Source organism: Rhinatrema bivittatum, chromosome 2 (genome assembly GCF_901001135.1).
Source record: "Rhinatrema bivittatum chromosome 2, aRhiBiv1.1, whole genome shotgun sequence".
In the NCBI taxonomy this organism is placed as follows: Eukaryota; Metazoa; Chordata; class Amphibia; order Gymnophiona; family Rhinatrematidae; genus Rhinatrema; species Rhinatrema bivittatum.
The window spans coordinates 684,786,583-684,804,824 of NC_042616.1; the positions used below are offsets into that span (position 1 = coordinate 684,786,583).

Below are 18,242 nucleotides of genomic sequence, written 5' to 3' on the forward strand. Positions count from 1 at the left end.
GAACATGAATATATGCAAGTACCACCATCTGCAGAGAATCCAGAGTTCACAGTCTGTACGGCTGTAAAATGCTGCCCCCTGTTCAGTCTCATTCAGCTTAAATTAAAACAAAGACCAACCCCCTTCTCCACTTTATAAGACAGAATCTGTGCTGCAACTATGTGTAAATCCCTTCTGAGTGGGAAAGAGTTTTACACTTTTGTTTCCCATAGCTTTTAATATATAAAAAAAACCAACTTGTGTTTTGTTATACTCGGCTATCTCCTGATCCACTAATAACATTCCGTTTACTAAACAGTCAAGTGCTGTTGGACATAAACGGTGAAGAACATCATTTAATGCAAAAGGTATCCAACTTCCTGTAAAATAAAGTTCATTTTGTTTACCTGCATGCATGCTAAAAAGGAGCCACTGAATGTCTGCTCGTAAAACAAGTGCAAGCAGGTCTTTGTTAGTGAGAGAACTGCTAGTAAATAGCTCAGAGTTCATTAAAGCTCTGCCAACTATAACCAAAACTGGTTGGGGGGGAGAGGGGGGGTCTCAAAGAGAAGATACAATTGCAGCATAAATGACTCCTGTTCTGTAAAAGTGGCTGCATGCCAGAAGGCACCATCTCAAAATAAAAATGCCTGCGACTAAATATAGGAATGCAAAGGGATCCAGTAAAGCTGAGTGAACTTGCCCTGGCTACAGAGCCCTAAATTGCCACTTTTAAACCATGTAATTTTAAAAACGAAAATGTATTAAATATATTTCTCAAATACCACAGCATCTCTGAAGCTCATGTTTCCCCTGTAAGGGCCTCTGGAGCCTGATGCTAAATTACACGAAGATTATATTGCCAGAGTACAGTTGAAAAATACAGACCGGTGGACAAAGTTGGTTGTTCCATCAATAGGGTCAATTATCCAGGTGGGATTATCCGATAAGGTACTTTTATCCCCAGCTGCAACAGATTCTTCGCCAATGAAGCTGAAAAAACAGTTTGAAAAGCAAACATGACAGATTTCTAATCCTTCAAGCCAGGCTGCACTATAGAAGTTCCCATTCTGACAGGCCGATACAGTACAGTGCGCTCCAACGGAGCGCACTGTAGCCTGCTCTTGGACGCGCGTTTTCCCTTACCCCTTATTCAGTAAGGGGAGGAAAACGCGCGTCCAACCCGCGGCACCTAAAGCGCCCTCAACATGCAAATGCATGTTGACGGCCCTATTAGGTATGCACGCGGGATACAGAAAGTAAAATGTGCAGCCAAGCCGCACCGGGAAAGTGCACAGAAAAGCAGTAAAAACTGCTTTTCTGTGCACCCTCTGACTTAATATCATAGCGATATTAAGTCAGAGATCCCGAAAAGTAAAAAAAAAATTTGAATTCAGCCCGCGGCTGTCGGGCCGAAAACCGGACACTCAATTTTGCCGGCGTCCGGTTTCAGAGCCCGTGGCTGTCAGCGAGCTCGAGAACCGACGCCAGCAAAATTGAGCGTCAGCTGTCAAACTCGCTGACAGCCATCACTCCTGTCAAAAAGGAGGCGCTAGGGACGCGCTAGTGTCCCTAGCGCCTCCTTTTTACCTGGATCTACCGCGTCACCTAATTTAAATAGAGAATCGCACGCACCGGCGAAGGGCCAGTGCGTGTGCCGGGAGAGCGGGCGTTCGTCCGCTCTCCCGCGGACTTTACTGTATTGGCCCGTAAGTTTAGTACATGATTCAGGACTATACTTTATGGGAAAAACACTAGGGAATGAGTTTTCAAGAAGCAGCTGCTAGGAAATGTTGCTTGCTGAGCCAAAACAGAGGCAAGGCATAGGAATGTAAGATTTGCCATAGTGGGCAAGACGAAAGGTCCATTGAGACCAGCATTCTGTCACAGACAGTGGCCAATCTAGGACATGAGTAAAGAAAATCCATTTCTTGTAGCTCATGCCAAGGGATAAGGCATAGCTTTACAAATTGACCTGGCTAATAATAATTTATGGATTTTTCCTCCAGAAACCTAACCAAACCCCTTTTACATCCAGCTATGCTAGTTGCCTTGACCACATCCTCCTGCAACAAATTCCACAGCTTGACTGTGTGTTCAATGAGAATATTTTTGGATTTGTCTAAATTTGCTACCCATTAGTACTGTTTGAAAGGGTAAATAATTCCTTATTTACCTGTTCCACCCCACTCATGATACTGTAAACTTCTGTCATATCCCCTTTCCAAGCTAAAGAGCCCTAACCTGTTTAACCTTCTTTCATAAGGGAGCCCTTTATCACAATTGTTGCCCTTTTCTGAACTCTTTCTAGCTCCATTATATCTTTTTTTGAGATGTGGCAACCAGAACTGCACGCAATACTCAGTGCGGCTACACCATGAATCGATAGCGGCATTATAATTTTCTCCATTCCTTTAACTCTATTTGCTTTATGCTACTGCCACTGCACAATCAGCTCAGGATTTCAAGATATTATCCACAATGACGCCAAGATCCTATTCGTAGGAGGCAGCTCCTAATATGAAACCCAGCATTGTGTTCCCACAGTTAGGATTACCTTTCCCTATGTGCATTACTCTGCACTTTCCGATATTAAAATTTATTTGCCATTTAGAAGCCCAGTTTCCAAGTCTGGAAAAATCCATCTGCAGTTCTTCACATGGTCTGCTTGTGTTTTAACAGCTTTGAAGAGTTTTGTGTCAGCTGCAAATTTGACTACCTGACTTGTTGCTCCCTTTTCCAAATCATTTATATAAAATGTTAAACAGCACCAGTCACATTACTGATTCCTGGGGCACTCCCCTATTCACCTCTCCCCAATGGGAAAACTAACCATTTACTTTAATGCTATCTTTTAACCAGTTTCAATTCACAATAGGACATCACCTTCTCTCCCATGACATTTTCTTGAGGACTCACCTGAGGAACTGTCAAATGCCTTCTGAAAATACAGACTTTTATTGATCCTCTCACCCTTATCTACATGTTGTTTACATCTTCAACAAATTCTAATAAATTGGTAAGGTATAACTTCCCCTGGCTGGACCCATGGTGGGTCTTCCCTATTAAGTCACGTCTATCTGTTCTTAAGAATCACGTCTACTATTTTGCCCAGTAGTGTTAGGTACACTGGTGAATAGTTTCCTGGATCATCCCAGAGTTGTTTTTAAAAAAGTTAGCATTACATAATGTAGCCACTGTGTCTGAAGACTAGAGGGTGGCCGATTCTAATGATAGGTAGGGATCTTCGTTTTCATTTTATTTCCCCTAGGAATTTCAGTCTAGGAAAAATGACTTGTCTGTTTGAAAGGGTAAATAATTCCTTATTTACCTGTTCCACCCCACTCATGATACTGTAAACTTCTGTCATATCCCCTTTCCAAGCCTGCGGCTGAAGAAAATAGGATAAAACATAAGCATTGTCAAGTTAAGTGTAAAACATTGATAAGGCAGGCGAAGAGAGAATTTGAAATGAAGTTGGCCATCGAAGCAAAAACTCATAATAAAAACTTTTTAAAATATATCCAAAAGAAGAAAGCTGTGAGGGAGTCAGATGGACCTTTAGATGACCGAGGGGTTAAAGGGGCTCTTAGGGAAGATAAGGCCATTGCAGAAAGACTAAATGAATTCTTTGCTTCCGTGTTTACTAATGAGGATGTTGGGGAGATACCAGTTCCGGAGATGGTTTTCAAGGGTGATGAGTCAGACGAACTAAACCAAATCACTGTGAACCGGGAAGATGTAGTAGGCCAGATTGACAAACTAAAGAGTAGCAAATCACCTGGACTGGATGGTATGCATCCTAGGGTACTGAAGGAACTAAAAAATGAAATTTCTGATCTACTAGTTAAAATTTGTAACCTATCATTAAAATCATCCACTGTACCTGAAGACTGGAGGGTGGCCAATGTAACCCCAATATTTAAAAAGGGCTCCAGAGATGATCTGGGTAACTATAGATCAGTGAGCCTGACTTCAGTGCCGGGAAAAATAGTGGAAACTATTCTAAAGATCAAAATCGTAGAGCATATAGAAAGACCTAGTTTAATGGAATATAGTCAACATGGATTTACCCAAGGGAAGTTTTGCCTAACAAATCTGCTTCATTTTTTTTGAAGGGGTTAATAAACATGTGGATAAAGGTGAACTGGTAGATGTAGGGTATTTGGATTTTCAGAAGGCATTTGACAAAGTCCCTCATGAGAGGCTTCTAAGAAAACGAAAAAGTCATGGGATAGGAGGTGATGTCTTTTCGTGGATTACAAACTGGTTAAAAGACAGGAAACAGAGAGCAGGATTAAACGGTCAATTTTCTCAGTGGAAAAGGGTAAACAGTGGAGTGCCTCAGGGATCTGTACTTGGACTGGTGCTTTTCAATATATATATATATATATATATATATATATAAATGATCTAGAAAGGAATAAGATGAGTGAGGTTATCAAATTTGCGGATTCAGAGTAGTTAAATCACAAGAGTATTGTGATACATTACAGGAGCATCTTACAAGACTGGAAGAATGGGCATCCAAATGGCAGATGAAATTTAATGTGGACAAGTGGAAGGTGTTGCACATAAGGAAAAATAACCCTTGCTGTAGTTACATGATGTTAGGTTCCATATTAGGAACTACCACCCAGGAAAGAGATCTAGGCATCATAGTGGATAATACTTTAAAATCGTCGGCTCAGTGTGCTGCAGCAGTCAAAAAAGCAAACAGAATGTTAGGAATTATTAGGAAGGGAATGGTTAATAAAACAGAAAATGTCATAATGCCTCTGTATCGCTCCATGGTGAGACCACACCTTGAATACTGTGTACTATTCTGGTCGCCGCATCTCAAAAAAGATATAGTTGCGATGGAGGAGTTACAGAGAAGGGCAACCAAAATGATAAAGGGGATGGGACAGCTTCCCTATGAGGAAAGGCTGAAGATTTAGGGCTGTTCAGCTTGGAGAAGAGACGGCTGAAGGGGGATATGATAGAGGTCTTTAAGATCATGAGAGGTCTTGTATGAGTAGATGTGAATCTGTTATTTACACTTTTGGATAATTAAAGGACTAGGGGGCATTCCATGAAGTTAGCAAGTAGCACATTTAAGACTAATCGGAGAAAATTCTTTCACTCAACACACAATTAAGCTCTGGAATTTGTTGCCAGAGGATGTGGTTAGTGCAGTTAGTGTAGCTGGGTTCAAAAAAGGTTTGGATAAGTTCTTGGAGGAGAAGTCCATTAACTGCTATTAATCAAGTTTACTTAGGGAATAGCCACTGCTATTAATTGCATCAGTAGCATGGGATCTTCTTAGTGTTTGGGTACTTGCCAGGTTCTTATGGCCTGGATTGGCCACTGTTGGAAACAGGATGCTGGGCTTGATGGACCCTTGGTCTGACCCAGCATGGAAATTTCTCATGTTCATTCCATAGAGCTGAATTTTCAAAAGGTTTAGGCACATATGAACTTTTGAAAATTGCTACAATATATGCTACTTTTAAGAATGCAACTCCTTCGAAAATTCACTCCTAAGCATTTTTTTCATGGACTCAAAATAGGAAAAAACCCTTTTGTACATAGCACCCAAACACTTTTACATCAGTGAGACAGTGCTTACTGAAGCCACAAAATTGAAACTAGTCTTAAACACTACAAGTCATGACAATTAAAGCAGCAGGGCGAGCTTGATTCCTCTAAAAGTCAGCGTGGCTCTTTCTTAGAGCCTCATTTTCTAAAGTATCGCAGGCCTACGATACTTTAGGGAATGAGGGGTGGGGGCCGAAATGGGGGGCGGGCCTGCGCTAGCCGGCAGCGATCGCTACCGGTTTCGCACCCAATAGCGCCACCATAGGTGTAGCTATTGAGCGCGAACTCGGACTCGAAAAGGGTCTTACCTTTTGGTCGTCCGCAGCGTCTTCGCGGAAGAGGAGGAGTCGGGGCGTCACCAGGGCCGACTCCATCCCCATTTTGGTATCGCACGCGATAAGGGACTTTTCGCGTGCGATCCGGATGGAAAATGAAGCCCTTAGTTCTATAATATCTGCTGCTGTTCTTATCCCCAGATCTCCCTATTTATCATCATATTTTATCTCTCACAAATAATTTTTCAAAGAGAAGTTGTGAACCTATCACTCTGGTCTTGTCCATCTTTACAAATCTCCATTCCATGGGTCACACTTCATTTATGTATGCTGTCTTAGATGCTTACGTAGAGTTGTGATAAACAGCAGCTTCCTGCTAGACTTAAATTCAGAATGATGGGAGTGGCCGAGGAGGATGAAGTGTTTTAAAATGTTTTAAATATTGTTCCCTCAAGAATGAAATAAAAATCAAACTAATAAAAGGAAATTGTAATATACTTGTTTTCAAGTTGAACTAAATTACATAAAAAAACAAATGGCTAGCATTGGTGCTCTAAATTCCTGAGTGGCAAAAAATAAAAATAAAAAATCTTCCATGCCATTTAACGTACAAGTTTTAAATATACAATACCTATGTGAGGGAAATTTCTCCTTTATGGAAGAAATAATCATGGCTTCCACTTTTTGATCAGTTTCTGTCACCAGATCAGCTGGCGAGCTTTTCAGCATAATGCGAGCTTCCTTCTTCAGTGCTCCACAGATCACCTGTTAATGAATGAACAGGCAGCACAGCGAGCATTTAACTACAATGTTTCCAGCTGAAAGCGGTACTTCTCATGCTAATGTATAATGGAAGCATATATATGTAGAACAACAACAACATCACATACAAGACTATGCAGATACACTGGTCTCTCACAACTCTGGCTGTGTGGCTGTGACCTTTAATTGGAGGAAATTTTAATGGCCACATGTTGAGACAACAAGTGTGCAGGCACACCATAAGAAGAAGGTAAAGGAGACAAGAGACATGCACACAAAATAAGCTGGTAGAGACAGACTTGTTTCTCTTCAAGCACATTTATGAGACCAGTACGAATTTCAATGGACAGAATGCTAAATCACAAGAAAAGGTCCTTTGAATTCGCTACTAAGAATGATTGAAAACAGGGGTTTTGAAACCCATCCATCAGTACCCCCTAGCCCATCTGGTTTTCAGGAATATGCATGCAAATCTATCTCCGGCATATTCCTGAATTTTGCTGTCTGAATGCTTGAATTTTTTACTTGAGGATTGGGTTGAAAACCCATGATCTAAATGATTTCATTTTCTCATTTTCACCCAAAATGCTGAACCTGGTTCTAGCACTCCCTGAGAAGTCTTTACACAGACATTCTGCACTAAAGCTGTACTTTCCCTACTCTAAGGGAACACAACCATCACATAACTAAGAGCCTCATAGTTTGCTTTGCAGGCGTTCAAGCAAAAGTGGTCCTCCAGCACGAGACAGCTTCCTCTGGTAGACAAAATGGAATTTGGTGCTGGGGTTATTTATGAATTAAAAATCAGCGATTATGGATATTATTAACCAGGAAATCTCACACCTTGCAATGCCACAAAAAAAAAAAACCTCATTGTGTGTTTTGATCTTGGATATTTTTCTCATTTTGATGCTTTCTTTGATATCAAAAACAACAGGCTTAAAAAGGCAAGTAAATGGGAGACAGGTATAGAGGCAGACCCGCTTCCAACAGCTGCTAACTCCCATAGAACTGGAAGAAGTATAAGTGAGGAAGAGAATGTTGGTGCAGTAAAACAGAAAAAAAAAAAAAAAGTTACCATTATGTAAAGACATAATAAATTGTCTGTTTCTAACCCTCAAATCTAAAGTCAAATTATAGAAAATTTATTTTTTGCTTGGCTTGCAAATCTGTCTTTTACTAGGTCTCACTGTCAGATGCAATCTTTTTCTTCTACGTTGATCTGTTTAGGTATTTTTCACTTGCTACCAACCCCAAGACTCTTCATATCTATTTTTGAGACTAGAGTAAGGACCTGTCAAAAAAAACAAAAAAAACCCCACAACATGTATGCACATACATTAAACCCTCAGTGCTGGATAGCAAACATCACCAGGATGATGACAAACAACAAAGTCATCCAAAGGTCTCAGTAAAGGGAAAAGTCTGACTTTCTTAAACCCAAATAATTGGAAGATGTACGGGCCTCAAATGGCAATTTATTCCAAGAAAAGGAAAAAAATAAAATAAACTACCACTGGCACACACATTTTCTAGTACTGGACAATTTATCCAGCTTGAGAGGGTTTTTCAAGGTCTCCTTGTGATGAGAGAATCTAATGCTTTGGAACATATCAAATAGAAATCAGTTTAAGATACACTGCACCAAAACGAGAAAGAGCCTATACACAGATCGATACAGTAAAGTGCGGCCGCGGTTACCCTGCTCCTAACTCGCCTTCTACTCACTTTCCGGCCGCGTTAGCCCTTCCCGCGATACACTATCCCCTTTAACTCATCCCTACCGCCTCTTAAAATCCCCGGGTGACCCCTTCCGCACGTGGCATGTATATTAAATGTAAACGAGCGAATTAGCTATTCCCTCCCATACAGTAACGCGCGCCCCGACTATCGCTTTTTTACCCTGCCGTTTTGCCGCGCGTTTACTCTGCTAACTTACCGCCTACCCTTACCCCTGCATTAGAGGCAGGGGTAAGGGTAGGCGGCAAACTTTCCCCCAGCCCCCGCTCACCTGCCCTGGCGCGTCCGGTCTCCGGTGCAGCCTCAGTCCTATCCCCTCCTCCCGAAGGAAAACCCCCCCCCCCCCCCGAAAAAATAGTAGCAAGAGAGCGAGGGGAGAGACGGACAATCCTAGGCTCGGGCCTGCTAGTCCCTTCTCCTCTCCTCCCGAAGCAGGGCGCGAAAAGCAGCCTTGCTCCGGGAGGAGGGGGGGGGCAGTTTAAAGCGACGAAGCGTCTTACTTTTGCAGCCCCCCCCTCTGGACATCGGCGACGACCGCGGCTCCAGCCTCCAGCTGTCAGACGCATCGCACGTGGGAAAGCGGCCCCTATGCGTGCAATTGGCTGTTCAAGACGTGACGTCATGACGTTTGGCGTCAAGGCATGTGACGTCAAGTCTTGAGCAGCCAATTGCACGCATAGGGGCCGCTTTCCCACGTGCGATGCATCTGTCTGACAGCTGGAGGCAGGAGCCACGGTCGTCGCCGATTTCCGGAGGGGGGGGGGCTGCAAAAGTAAGTCGCTTCGTCACTTTAAACTGCCCCCCCCTCCTCCCGGAGCAAGGCTGCTTTTCGCGCCCTGCTTCGGGAGGAGAGGAGAAGGGGCTAGCAGGCCCGAGCCTAGGATTGCCCGTCTCTCCCCTCGCTCTCTTGCTACTTTTTCGGGGGTTTTTTTTTTTGCTTCGGGAGGAGGGGACAGGACTGGGGCTGCACCGGAGACCGGACGCGGCCAGGGCAGGTGAGCGGGGGCTGGGGGAAAGTTTGCCGAGCATCGGAGAACATAACTGTCCACTTCCTGGTACCTGTCATTTCAAATCTGTCATTTCAAATGTCATTTGAAATGACATTTGAAATGACAGATACCAGCGTGGCCGTGAAGCGTTAGGCCCGCGCACCCAGGATACTGTATAGGCGCTCTATATGGTAAAATGGGTTGCGCGGGCCTAACCTTCGCCTAACACTTCGCAGCCGCGGCATGCATTTGCATGCAATTTGAAGAGCGTATCGAGCGGTAGGTGAAGAGAACTGTGCGTGCGGGGAACGAGGGTGCGCCTAGCACTGCCGCACTCTTTCTAACGCGGCATAACTGTATCGACCTGAAAGTTAGGCAAAGAATTCTGAATAATAAGCAATAATATACAGGTAACCAGTGCACCCCAGCAAGAATTCCTTATAACCATAGTAATGAAGCAAGCAGTCGCACTTTAGACAAGCTGCAGACAATGAATGTATTTCATAGGTACCCCAAAGAGCAAGGCATTTCAATAATCAAATCTAGAGGTGATAACAGCCAACACCACCTTAATAAGGTCATCCTTAGCCAAAAAAGAATGGAATTGTCCTAGCAAAGGCAAATGAATAAAACAGGATTTACAAACTCGCCTACTTAGTTTTTGGGTACTTGCCAGGTTCTTATGGCCTGGATTGGCCACTGTTGGAAACAGGATGCTGAGCTTGATGGACCCTTGGTCTGACCCAGTATGGCATTTTCTTATGTTCTTATGGTAGTTTGTGGGATCACTGAAAGATGTAACAATGGTAGCTAAACTGGAGACCTAGTAATGACAGCAGAGAAAGACCAAATAGTCCATCCAGTCTGGCCAGCAAGTTTCTCATGGTGGTAGCTGCTGCTACATGCAGGTTACCCCCATGTTTCTGTTAAGGGTAGAAATATTTATATTCAAAACCAAGCACCTGTCAAACCCTTAACAAAATTACTGCTAGCAACATTTTTATGGGGTGAGCAGTCTTGATAATTCAGTGCTGCTTGAACATGCTTTGCTTTTGGACTTGGCCTTAGAAGCAGTCCTGTCCTTTTCCCCTGATGTCTGCATATCAGTACCCTGGACTGAAAAGTCAGGGCCCAGCTGTCTTCTGAATCCAATTCCCCTTCCCCGCCCCCCCCCCCCCCAATCGAAGCAGAGAGCAATGTTGCAGTTGTGTCAAAAGCATCAAGGATAATCAGTTAATGGTAGTAATACCTATGCCTTCTGTTAAGGGTAGTAGCTGCCGCTCCATGCAGTTTACCTGCGTTTGAATAGAACGGTCAACCCATCAGGAAACAGGGGCAGCCTGGTTTTGACATCTGCACAATCTCCGTTTTATTAGAGTTCAGTTTCAAAATATTTAAAGCTAGCCAACTGCTAATTGCTGAAAACCTGGATCCCGTTGTTTGCCCAGGAGGATATATAGTTGGATATCATCCACATATAAAAAAAATACCAGGTGACAAAATTCCAAATAAGCAAATTTTCTTAGGGAATAGCCACTGCTATTAATTGCATCAGTAGCATGGGATCTTCTTAGTGTTTGGGTAATTGCCAGGTTCTTGTGGCCTGGTTTGGCCTCTGTTGGAAACAGGATGCTGGGCTTGATGGACCCTTGGTCTGACCCAGCATGGCAATTTCTTATGTTCTTATGATGCTAATAAGCTGGGGGAAGTGATAGGGAAACGCAAGGACTCAGAGTGAAATTGGCCTAACAAACTGAATTCTGTTTTCTAAAAATGAAATAAACCAATTTAGGTCAGTGCTGCAGATGCCCATGCTAGACAAATAATCCAGAGTATTAAATACTTTGCTCATCTCTAACCTTAGATCATCCAAAAGCAGAACCAAAGTCAAGAGCATCAAGGAGGTGCTGAGAGACGAGGTGTAGTTTGTCGCAACTACCAGAAGATCTCTCCCCCACCCCGGTCATTATATGAATATCTTCATCTAGGGGCCCAAAGCAACTCTCCTTCCAGAACCCTGCAATTATAGGCACTAAATTTAGCCACCAGATGTCATCAGTGCACAATAACTATGAATTCATCCCCAATCCTAGCTGGCCCCAGGGAGCAGAAGACCTAAACTGGGATTCAAATCCAGGTCTCCCTGCATGGCAGTGCACACCACTGAGACACCGGGCTACCCAGGACACAATATTGTTTAACACAATGTCTCGATTGATATTGTTGCAGTTACCCTGTAGATTTTCTGAACTATGCAGTGAATATTTTAAATTATACTGCACTCTCACTGGCAACAAGACATCCCCCAGAGGAAGCAGAGCATGCATCAGGGCTGTCGTGAAGTTACTATTCTGTATGTTTGGCATTCAGCCTGGTGACCTGTGCTTTTACAAAAGGTCCCTTTAGACTGCTTTGGCCATGCCGGTTCTGTAACTAGATTAATAAGCTGGATCAGTTTCAGTGCTGCAGGATCTCCAAAAATCAGTGTACTTCACTTCTCATGCTTTTAAATTAATTTGGATTTTTAACCCAGGTTCCCTGTCTGTTTGCAGATTTTCATCCAGACAGTAAAAGAATGAGAAGCATCTTGGGCCTAAAGTTTTGGATAAAGCGTAAGAGGTCTTATACGAGTCAGTTCGCTTGCATGATTTTGAAATGGTGCGTTGTCTGGCCAAAGATTTAAAATCCTGCAACTTCTATAAGGGGGACCAAAAAAAAAACAAAACACCACAACTTGTCAAGCAAATTCTTCTACAAAAAAAAAGCACAGCAGATCAGGCTCCAGCACTGTGGTAAGGTGATCCAGGTTTAGGTCCCTGATTTAGCAGAGCTGGCCAGGCCCGAGTGCATGGCAGAGGTGGAGAGGGAGGGAGAGAAGGTGGAGGCCTCTATTAGCAGGGCCAGAGTTTGCCTTGGAGGAGGTATAAGCCTCTATGCAGTCCACCACAAGCTCTCTGGGGAAGGGAGAAGTGGAAATTGTGGGAGATACTAGCTAAAAAGATGGCACTGGATTTAAAAAAAAAAAAATGGGGTGTGGAACTTTTGCTCAATTCTTGAAATTTAGCACTTCCTGACAAACGTCCCACAGCGCTTTTTGTAGAATTTTTTGCTTGTGTGCTATTTTCTACGGCTTTTTTTCCCCTTCCTATGAGGGGAAGCTGCTGTACTCACATTCCTCCAGTCTTGTTGGGAATGGACACGAGCTCCTCTCGAGGCAGCTAACGTGCAAGCTCCAATATGGGCATCTCTTTTCTTTCCTTTTTAGCTATGATCCTGTTTGCATGAATGGAGGCAGATACTCCCTCAGGACATAATTTGCTGGTGATATTTTCCACCTCTCTGCTTAGCTGAAAACATTATATGCTGTTACTGTCCCACTTACAGAAAAAAAACATTCCCTAACACATATTTAAATTAAAAAAAAAAAACACAACAACTTTAGTGGCCTAAGCTTTTTTTTTTTTTTGTCAAAATAATTTTTATTGACAGAAGGAAGCACTAATAACATAAAAATCCTGTTAGAATACTAAGCTTTTTTATAGAAGAAAAATTGCATACGTGGATTTTCCTCCATACCAGCAAAGAAAACCAAAGGGTGTTTCCCAGTTTAAAGAAACCAGAAGCCCTAATTACATTCTTGAACAGATTACAAAGTAATGTAATCTTACTCTGGTCACTCCCACATGCCAACATGGAACCGCAACTCCCAACTGTCACTCAGCATCCCCTATGTGTCCCAGGGAGCCCCACAGCTGGGAATACTGCAGGAGCAATTACTCTAGACAGAGCACTTCAGGAGACTTTATTGACATATGTTGCCAAAGTCATACATTAATTGATAAAAGGAAAAACAATTTCAAAAAGAAGACAAATAAAGAGAGTCTACTGTAGGTCTTCAACAAGTAATTTTCCTTCTCTAGCTATGTGTCAGGATGGAACAGGAAGCCTTTATTAATTAAATGTAGAATATAGATAAGGATCATAAGGCCCACCTTGTCTGCCTATCCCTGATAAAATATCCCAGGATCTAGTTGATCTCTGGCTTTATCGTCAAATCCTTGCCACTAAAGATCCTCTGCTTATCCCACATTTTCTTGAATTCTGTTGCTGCATTTGCTGCCATCACCTGTATGGGGTTCCATGTATCTTCCAGTGAATAAAAAGCTTGCTTTTTGTGTAGGATTTATTCCTCTGGGGTATGATTTATATCTGATGCACACTCTGCACCATTCTGGTAGCCTCACGCTGAACTTTGTCTATATCATTTCAGACGTTTGGCCTTAGCATTGGATACTATACTCTAGATGAGGTTTCACCAGTGATTTGTACAAAGTCATTAGAACCTCCTTTTTTTTATACTGGTTCTCTTCCTGTGTACCTAACTCTGGCCACCGCATTCTCACATCATTTTGCAATCTTGAGAATGTTCCTTTAGAATAGTCACTTTACTACTCATTGAACCAGTTATCTACTTAAGACTCTAAACACTCTCGGGCAGAAACTTGTAGCATATGAATGCAACTTGTTGTGAACCACCCTAGATTAGGGTGCTATATAAATACCAAGAGAATCAGATATGATAATCTTGAGATTTCTGTCCTAACTAGTGCATATTAGTCCTTCACACCTCCTTCCCTCATCCTGCATTGCTTGTCTGGATTTTTGAGAACCATTAAATTTTAGTTTACATTAAATATTAGTTGCCAAACTCTTGACCACACCCCAAGCATTCTTAGATTTTGCCTCTTATTTTTTATGCCATCTGGATTGTCCAACCAGTTGCAGATGTTTATATCATCTGAAAAAAAAACCCAACCTTTCCTATCAGCATCTCTGCAGAATCACTCATAAAAATATACTGAACAGGACTAGACCCACCTCACTTTCTTTGGAGTGATGGCAGATAAGGACTCCAAGAATCATCCAGTCTGCCTATTTTATCTTATATACTACAGAACCAAGCCAATCTTTATTTCCTTGCAGCTATCACTCAACTAGCTTCTGACTTTACTACCTGAAATCCAAGATTACTACATACAGCATTCTCCCCAAATCTAATTTTTTCATCACCCATTCGAAAAAATAGATCAGATTTTTTTTTTACATGATCTCCTTCTGATAAAACCAATACAAAATTCAAGATACTCCATTATCCTTCCCTTTAATAATGAGTCCGTTAGATTTACTACCCCTGAGGTCAGACTGAGCAGTAGTTACCAAACTCTTCCCTGTTTCCACTTTTATGAAGTGGGACAATGTCTGCACTTGTCCAGTTCTATGAAACCTTTCCCATCTCCAAAGAGTGATTGAACAGAACTTGCTAAAAAAAAAACAAAAAAACCTCTATGCTCCTATAATGACCTAGGATGTACCCCATTTGCCCCTACTGCCATGCCCACTTTCATTTTTGCTAGTAACATGCAAACACTATTTTCTAAACAGAGAGACAGTTATCTCTCTATCACCCACCCCTTATCCTTGTGAGTTCTGTTACCTATTCTCCTTACTTCTTTCCTATAGATAAGGATACTCCAGTTGACATATGGCAGATTAATCTCTCTCTCTAGCAAACCTCTCCTTGTATTGCAATCTTCTGAATGCTTTTGGCTGAATCTGTCTACGATGAAAGCCTCTCGATCACAATTTGCCCTAAAACTCCTCTCAGTTCCATGTCCTTTGGTAGGGATCACACTTATCAGCATGCAATTTGACTACTGCACTCAAACATCAAAAGAGCAAAAAAAAAAAAAAATTAGCTGTGAGAAAAATGTGAATACATTTCCTTTATCAGTTGCAAATAAAGTGCTGCACATCTTGACTCTGATCAAAATAGGGTTTTTGTATGCATACCTCTCCAGCTTTTCTTGCAATAGCAATTGCAAAGTCCATGCATTCTTGCCAAGGATCACCCATTTTCACCTAGAAAATGGAAAGAAAACTATTATATACAACAATGCCTTGCATAACTCTGGCCAGAAATGTAAACACAAATTTGCTCTGACTGGTGTTTCTGATTGCAGTTTTGTTGATAGGCTGCACTTTTTGCCTTACAGTTTAGGTGGATCCAGGGGCACTTGCATCTCATTCTTTGCTGGCATATCCAATCTAGCCCCATAAATATGTTACATTAGATTTCATTTTTTTCAACTCCTTTTCATAAAAGAACAAAATGCTTTCCCTTAAAATTCAAAACAGCATATTAAAACATGTCTTGTGGTATGTCTGTCACATAAAATAAGAAAACTGTAAGGGTTGCTTGTAAAATAGTGAAAGATCCTCCCTTTTAAGACGTGCTAGTTTTCCCTTTACGCTCATCCATTGTTCTGATGGCTTCCAGATAGAATGACATTCCTAGACCATTTAGGAAGATCACCCCTGGATGCAAGGGTGCAAATTCTTCCTTTTACATCAGCTGCTGCTAGTGGAGTATAAACAAATCCACCAATTAAAGCCAAATGAGTATAAGAAGCTCCTAAAAATAAAAATTTCTAACTTGTGTTTTTTCCTAAATGCTCTCTCATTTCTAATAGAAAATAAGTTAATCAAAATACTGAGAAAACATCTATCAAAAACAGCACAGCAGTTCTCAACAGGTGTGTCAGGACACAGTAGTATGTTGTGAGGTCCCAGGAGGCTGCTCTCTATCAGCCTGGGTGGGAGTTGGCTAATTTCTTTATTGGGTCTGACAGGAGGCTGCTCTTGCTTCCTTCTCCTCTTCCTGGTCTAATGGAAGGCTGTTCCCTCCTCCTTCATGTAGATCAGAGCTAGACAAACACATCACCAACTCCTACTCTTTTGGGCTCCAACATTTCTTCCTTCACCAAGCTCAGGAGTGATGTGCTGCTGATGCTCTCTTCACCCCAAGGGGGCCTGGAAGTGATAAGACAGCAGGAGCATAAGGGAGACGGGTGTGTGCTCTACTAACACAGATCCACTGCCAACTTCTGCCGCTGCTGCCTCCTCCTCCTCGCCCTAATGCTTCCTGCCCTCATCTACTGCCTGTAAGGAGAGAGGGAAATTGTGCAGGATTGGAAGTTTTTCTGTTGGCTGGAAGCCAGGAGGATGAGAAAATGTGGGTGCTACTAGGTAGGGAAGGTTGGAGGAGAAGGGGTGTGGGTGCTGCTAGATAAGAAGTGGGGAGAAAGGGAGTCAGGAGTTTACTAAGTGGGGTCAGGAAAGAGGGATTCTGGGAAAGCTGCTGGGCATAAAGGGATTGGGAGAGAGGGTGTGTGAATGCTGTTAGGCAGGAGGAGGGGAGAGTAAGAGAGACTGGGTGAGGGTGCTACTAGCCAAGGATACATGGTGATATAATAGATCAGGAGTCAGGTGGACAGAAAAATGTGGGGAGGTGGGGAGTCAGGAGACTGCTGCATAGGAAAGGGAGGAGGAAAGATTGGGGATGCTGGACAGGGAGAGGTGGAGGAGATGGAGTGTGGATTCTGCTGGGTAGAGAGAGGAGAGTGGGAGATCAGTAGAAAATGAGCAGAAAGAGGCAGTTAGTGTGTGCTGGGTAGGAAGGGGGAGAGGGGAGGAAGGGGTCAGAGAATTGAGCAGTAGAGGTAGCACAGTGAAGAGGATACAGGGACAGGGGTCAGAAATACTGTGCAGGGATATGAGCATGTGAAGGGATGACTGAAAGGAGTAGTTGGGAGAAGTGAGGAATGATGGTGTGCAAGAGCTACAATATATCCCTTTCTTTATTTTTTGTGATTTGCTTAGTGTAGGAGGAAATGTTTTTGTTTCCAGTTTTGCATGGCATGCAGAGGAGATTCTTGAGTTTCCATTCCAGTTTTTGTCTCCACTTTTCTAATTTGTGGTCTCTTATTCTGTATTTAGTGAAGGTCAGTCAGTCTGAAGTGAAGTATTTTACTAGCATCTATGGATGTGTAACAGTCTTGTGTTTTTGCAACATGACATTCATTGGTGGTGCATTGCTTGCTTTTCATAGGTTGGTTTACTGATGTTTGAGTCCTCGGAGTTAGTGCTGCTATGCTATGGCAAGTTTGCTACACATTGTTTTATATTTCACAATGCACCTAGTAGTAGTGGGAGTTTGTTAACTGTTATTGATGTAATACCAGAATATCTTTTTTGTATGGTGAGTTGTACAGAGAAATGTCCTAGTTCTGTTCTGCACCTATTGTTGGGGGAGGGGGATGCAGAATATGTCTACATTTAGCGTTATGATGGTCTTATATTTAGTGTGTCAAGCATGTGAGCATCATCTGTCAGATGTGCAGACAGAGAAAAGGTTGGGAAGCACTGACACAGCAGTTGTTTTTTTTTTTTACAACAAAAACAGTTCAATGCGAGTTAGCCTAACATGACGCCTGCATGGTGCCCCACTAAGAATCAACACAGCAGTCATGCCAAGGTACTGTACGTACTAACTGCAGGGAGCGCTGGCTCGCCTCTCGTCATCCGAGCTGCAGGAAAATCACCAAAGCCCACCCCTTGCCACCATCCACGTGCAACCGGCAGATATATCACTGGGTGAGATGCAGGACAGAAGCAATAAAATACTAAAACCGAAGAGTCAAAATCCGCATGGAATTAAATTAGAAAGCTGCATCTGCCACACTACCTGTGTAACTCCCAAGGGCGACCTCGCTGACAGCTGCTTTCTTCCGCTCTTCGGGGTTCTTTCTTTCTGCCTGCTTGTCCCAGACCCCCTCACCTTCCAGTCCCCGGCTTGATGACATCGGTGCATAATTTACTGACAAGACCAATAATCAAACGCTACAGATCTACGATAACAGCCAATCCAAATGCTGCTTTTATTGGAACCTCTTTAAACAAATGTGGAACGCAGATTGGCTCGACCGCTGATTAGTCAGATTACGGTGTCGTGACGTCAAGAGCCGAGTGCCTCTGGCTCTGGAGTCTGCAGAGCTGCGGGTTTGTGTGCCAGGGGCTG

General features: G+C 42.7%; 1 protein-coding gene across 1 annotated transcript in view; it reads right to left on the reverse strand.

Annotated features, from left to right (window-relative positions):
* The window catches only part of IMPA1 (inositol monophosphatase 1), a 43,496-nt gene extending 25,457 nt beyond the window's left edge, over positions 1 to 18,039 (reverse strand). Inside the window, exons 1-4 of the mRNA XM_029591557.1 lie at positions 17,910 to 18,039; positions 15,176 to 15,244; positions 6,466 to 6,599; positions 868 to 972 (exon numbers count right to left, since the gene is read on the reverse strand). Coding sequence (XP_029447417.1) covers positions 868 to 972; positions 6,466 to 6,599; positions 15,176 to 15,244; positions 17,910 to 18,035 — 434 coding nt within the window. The 5' untranslated portion in view covers positions 18,036 to 18,039. The remainder of the gene's footprint in view (positions 1 to 867; positions 973 to 6,465; positions 6,600 to 15,175; positions 15,245 to 17,909) is intronic.
* Between the last annotated feature and the right edge of the window lie 203 nt (positions 18,040 to 18,242).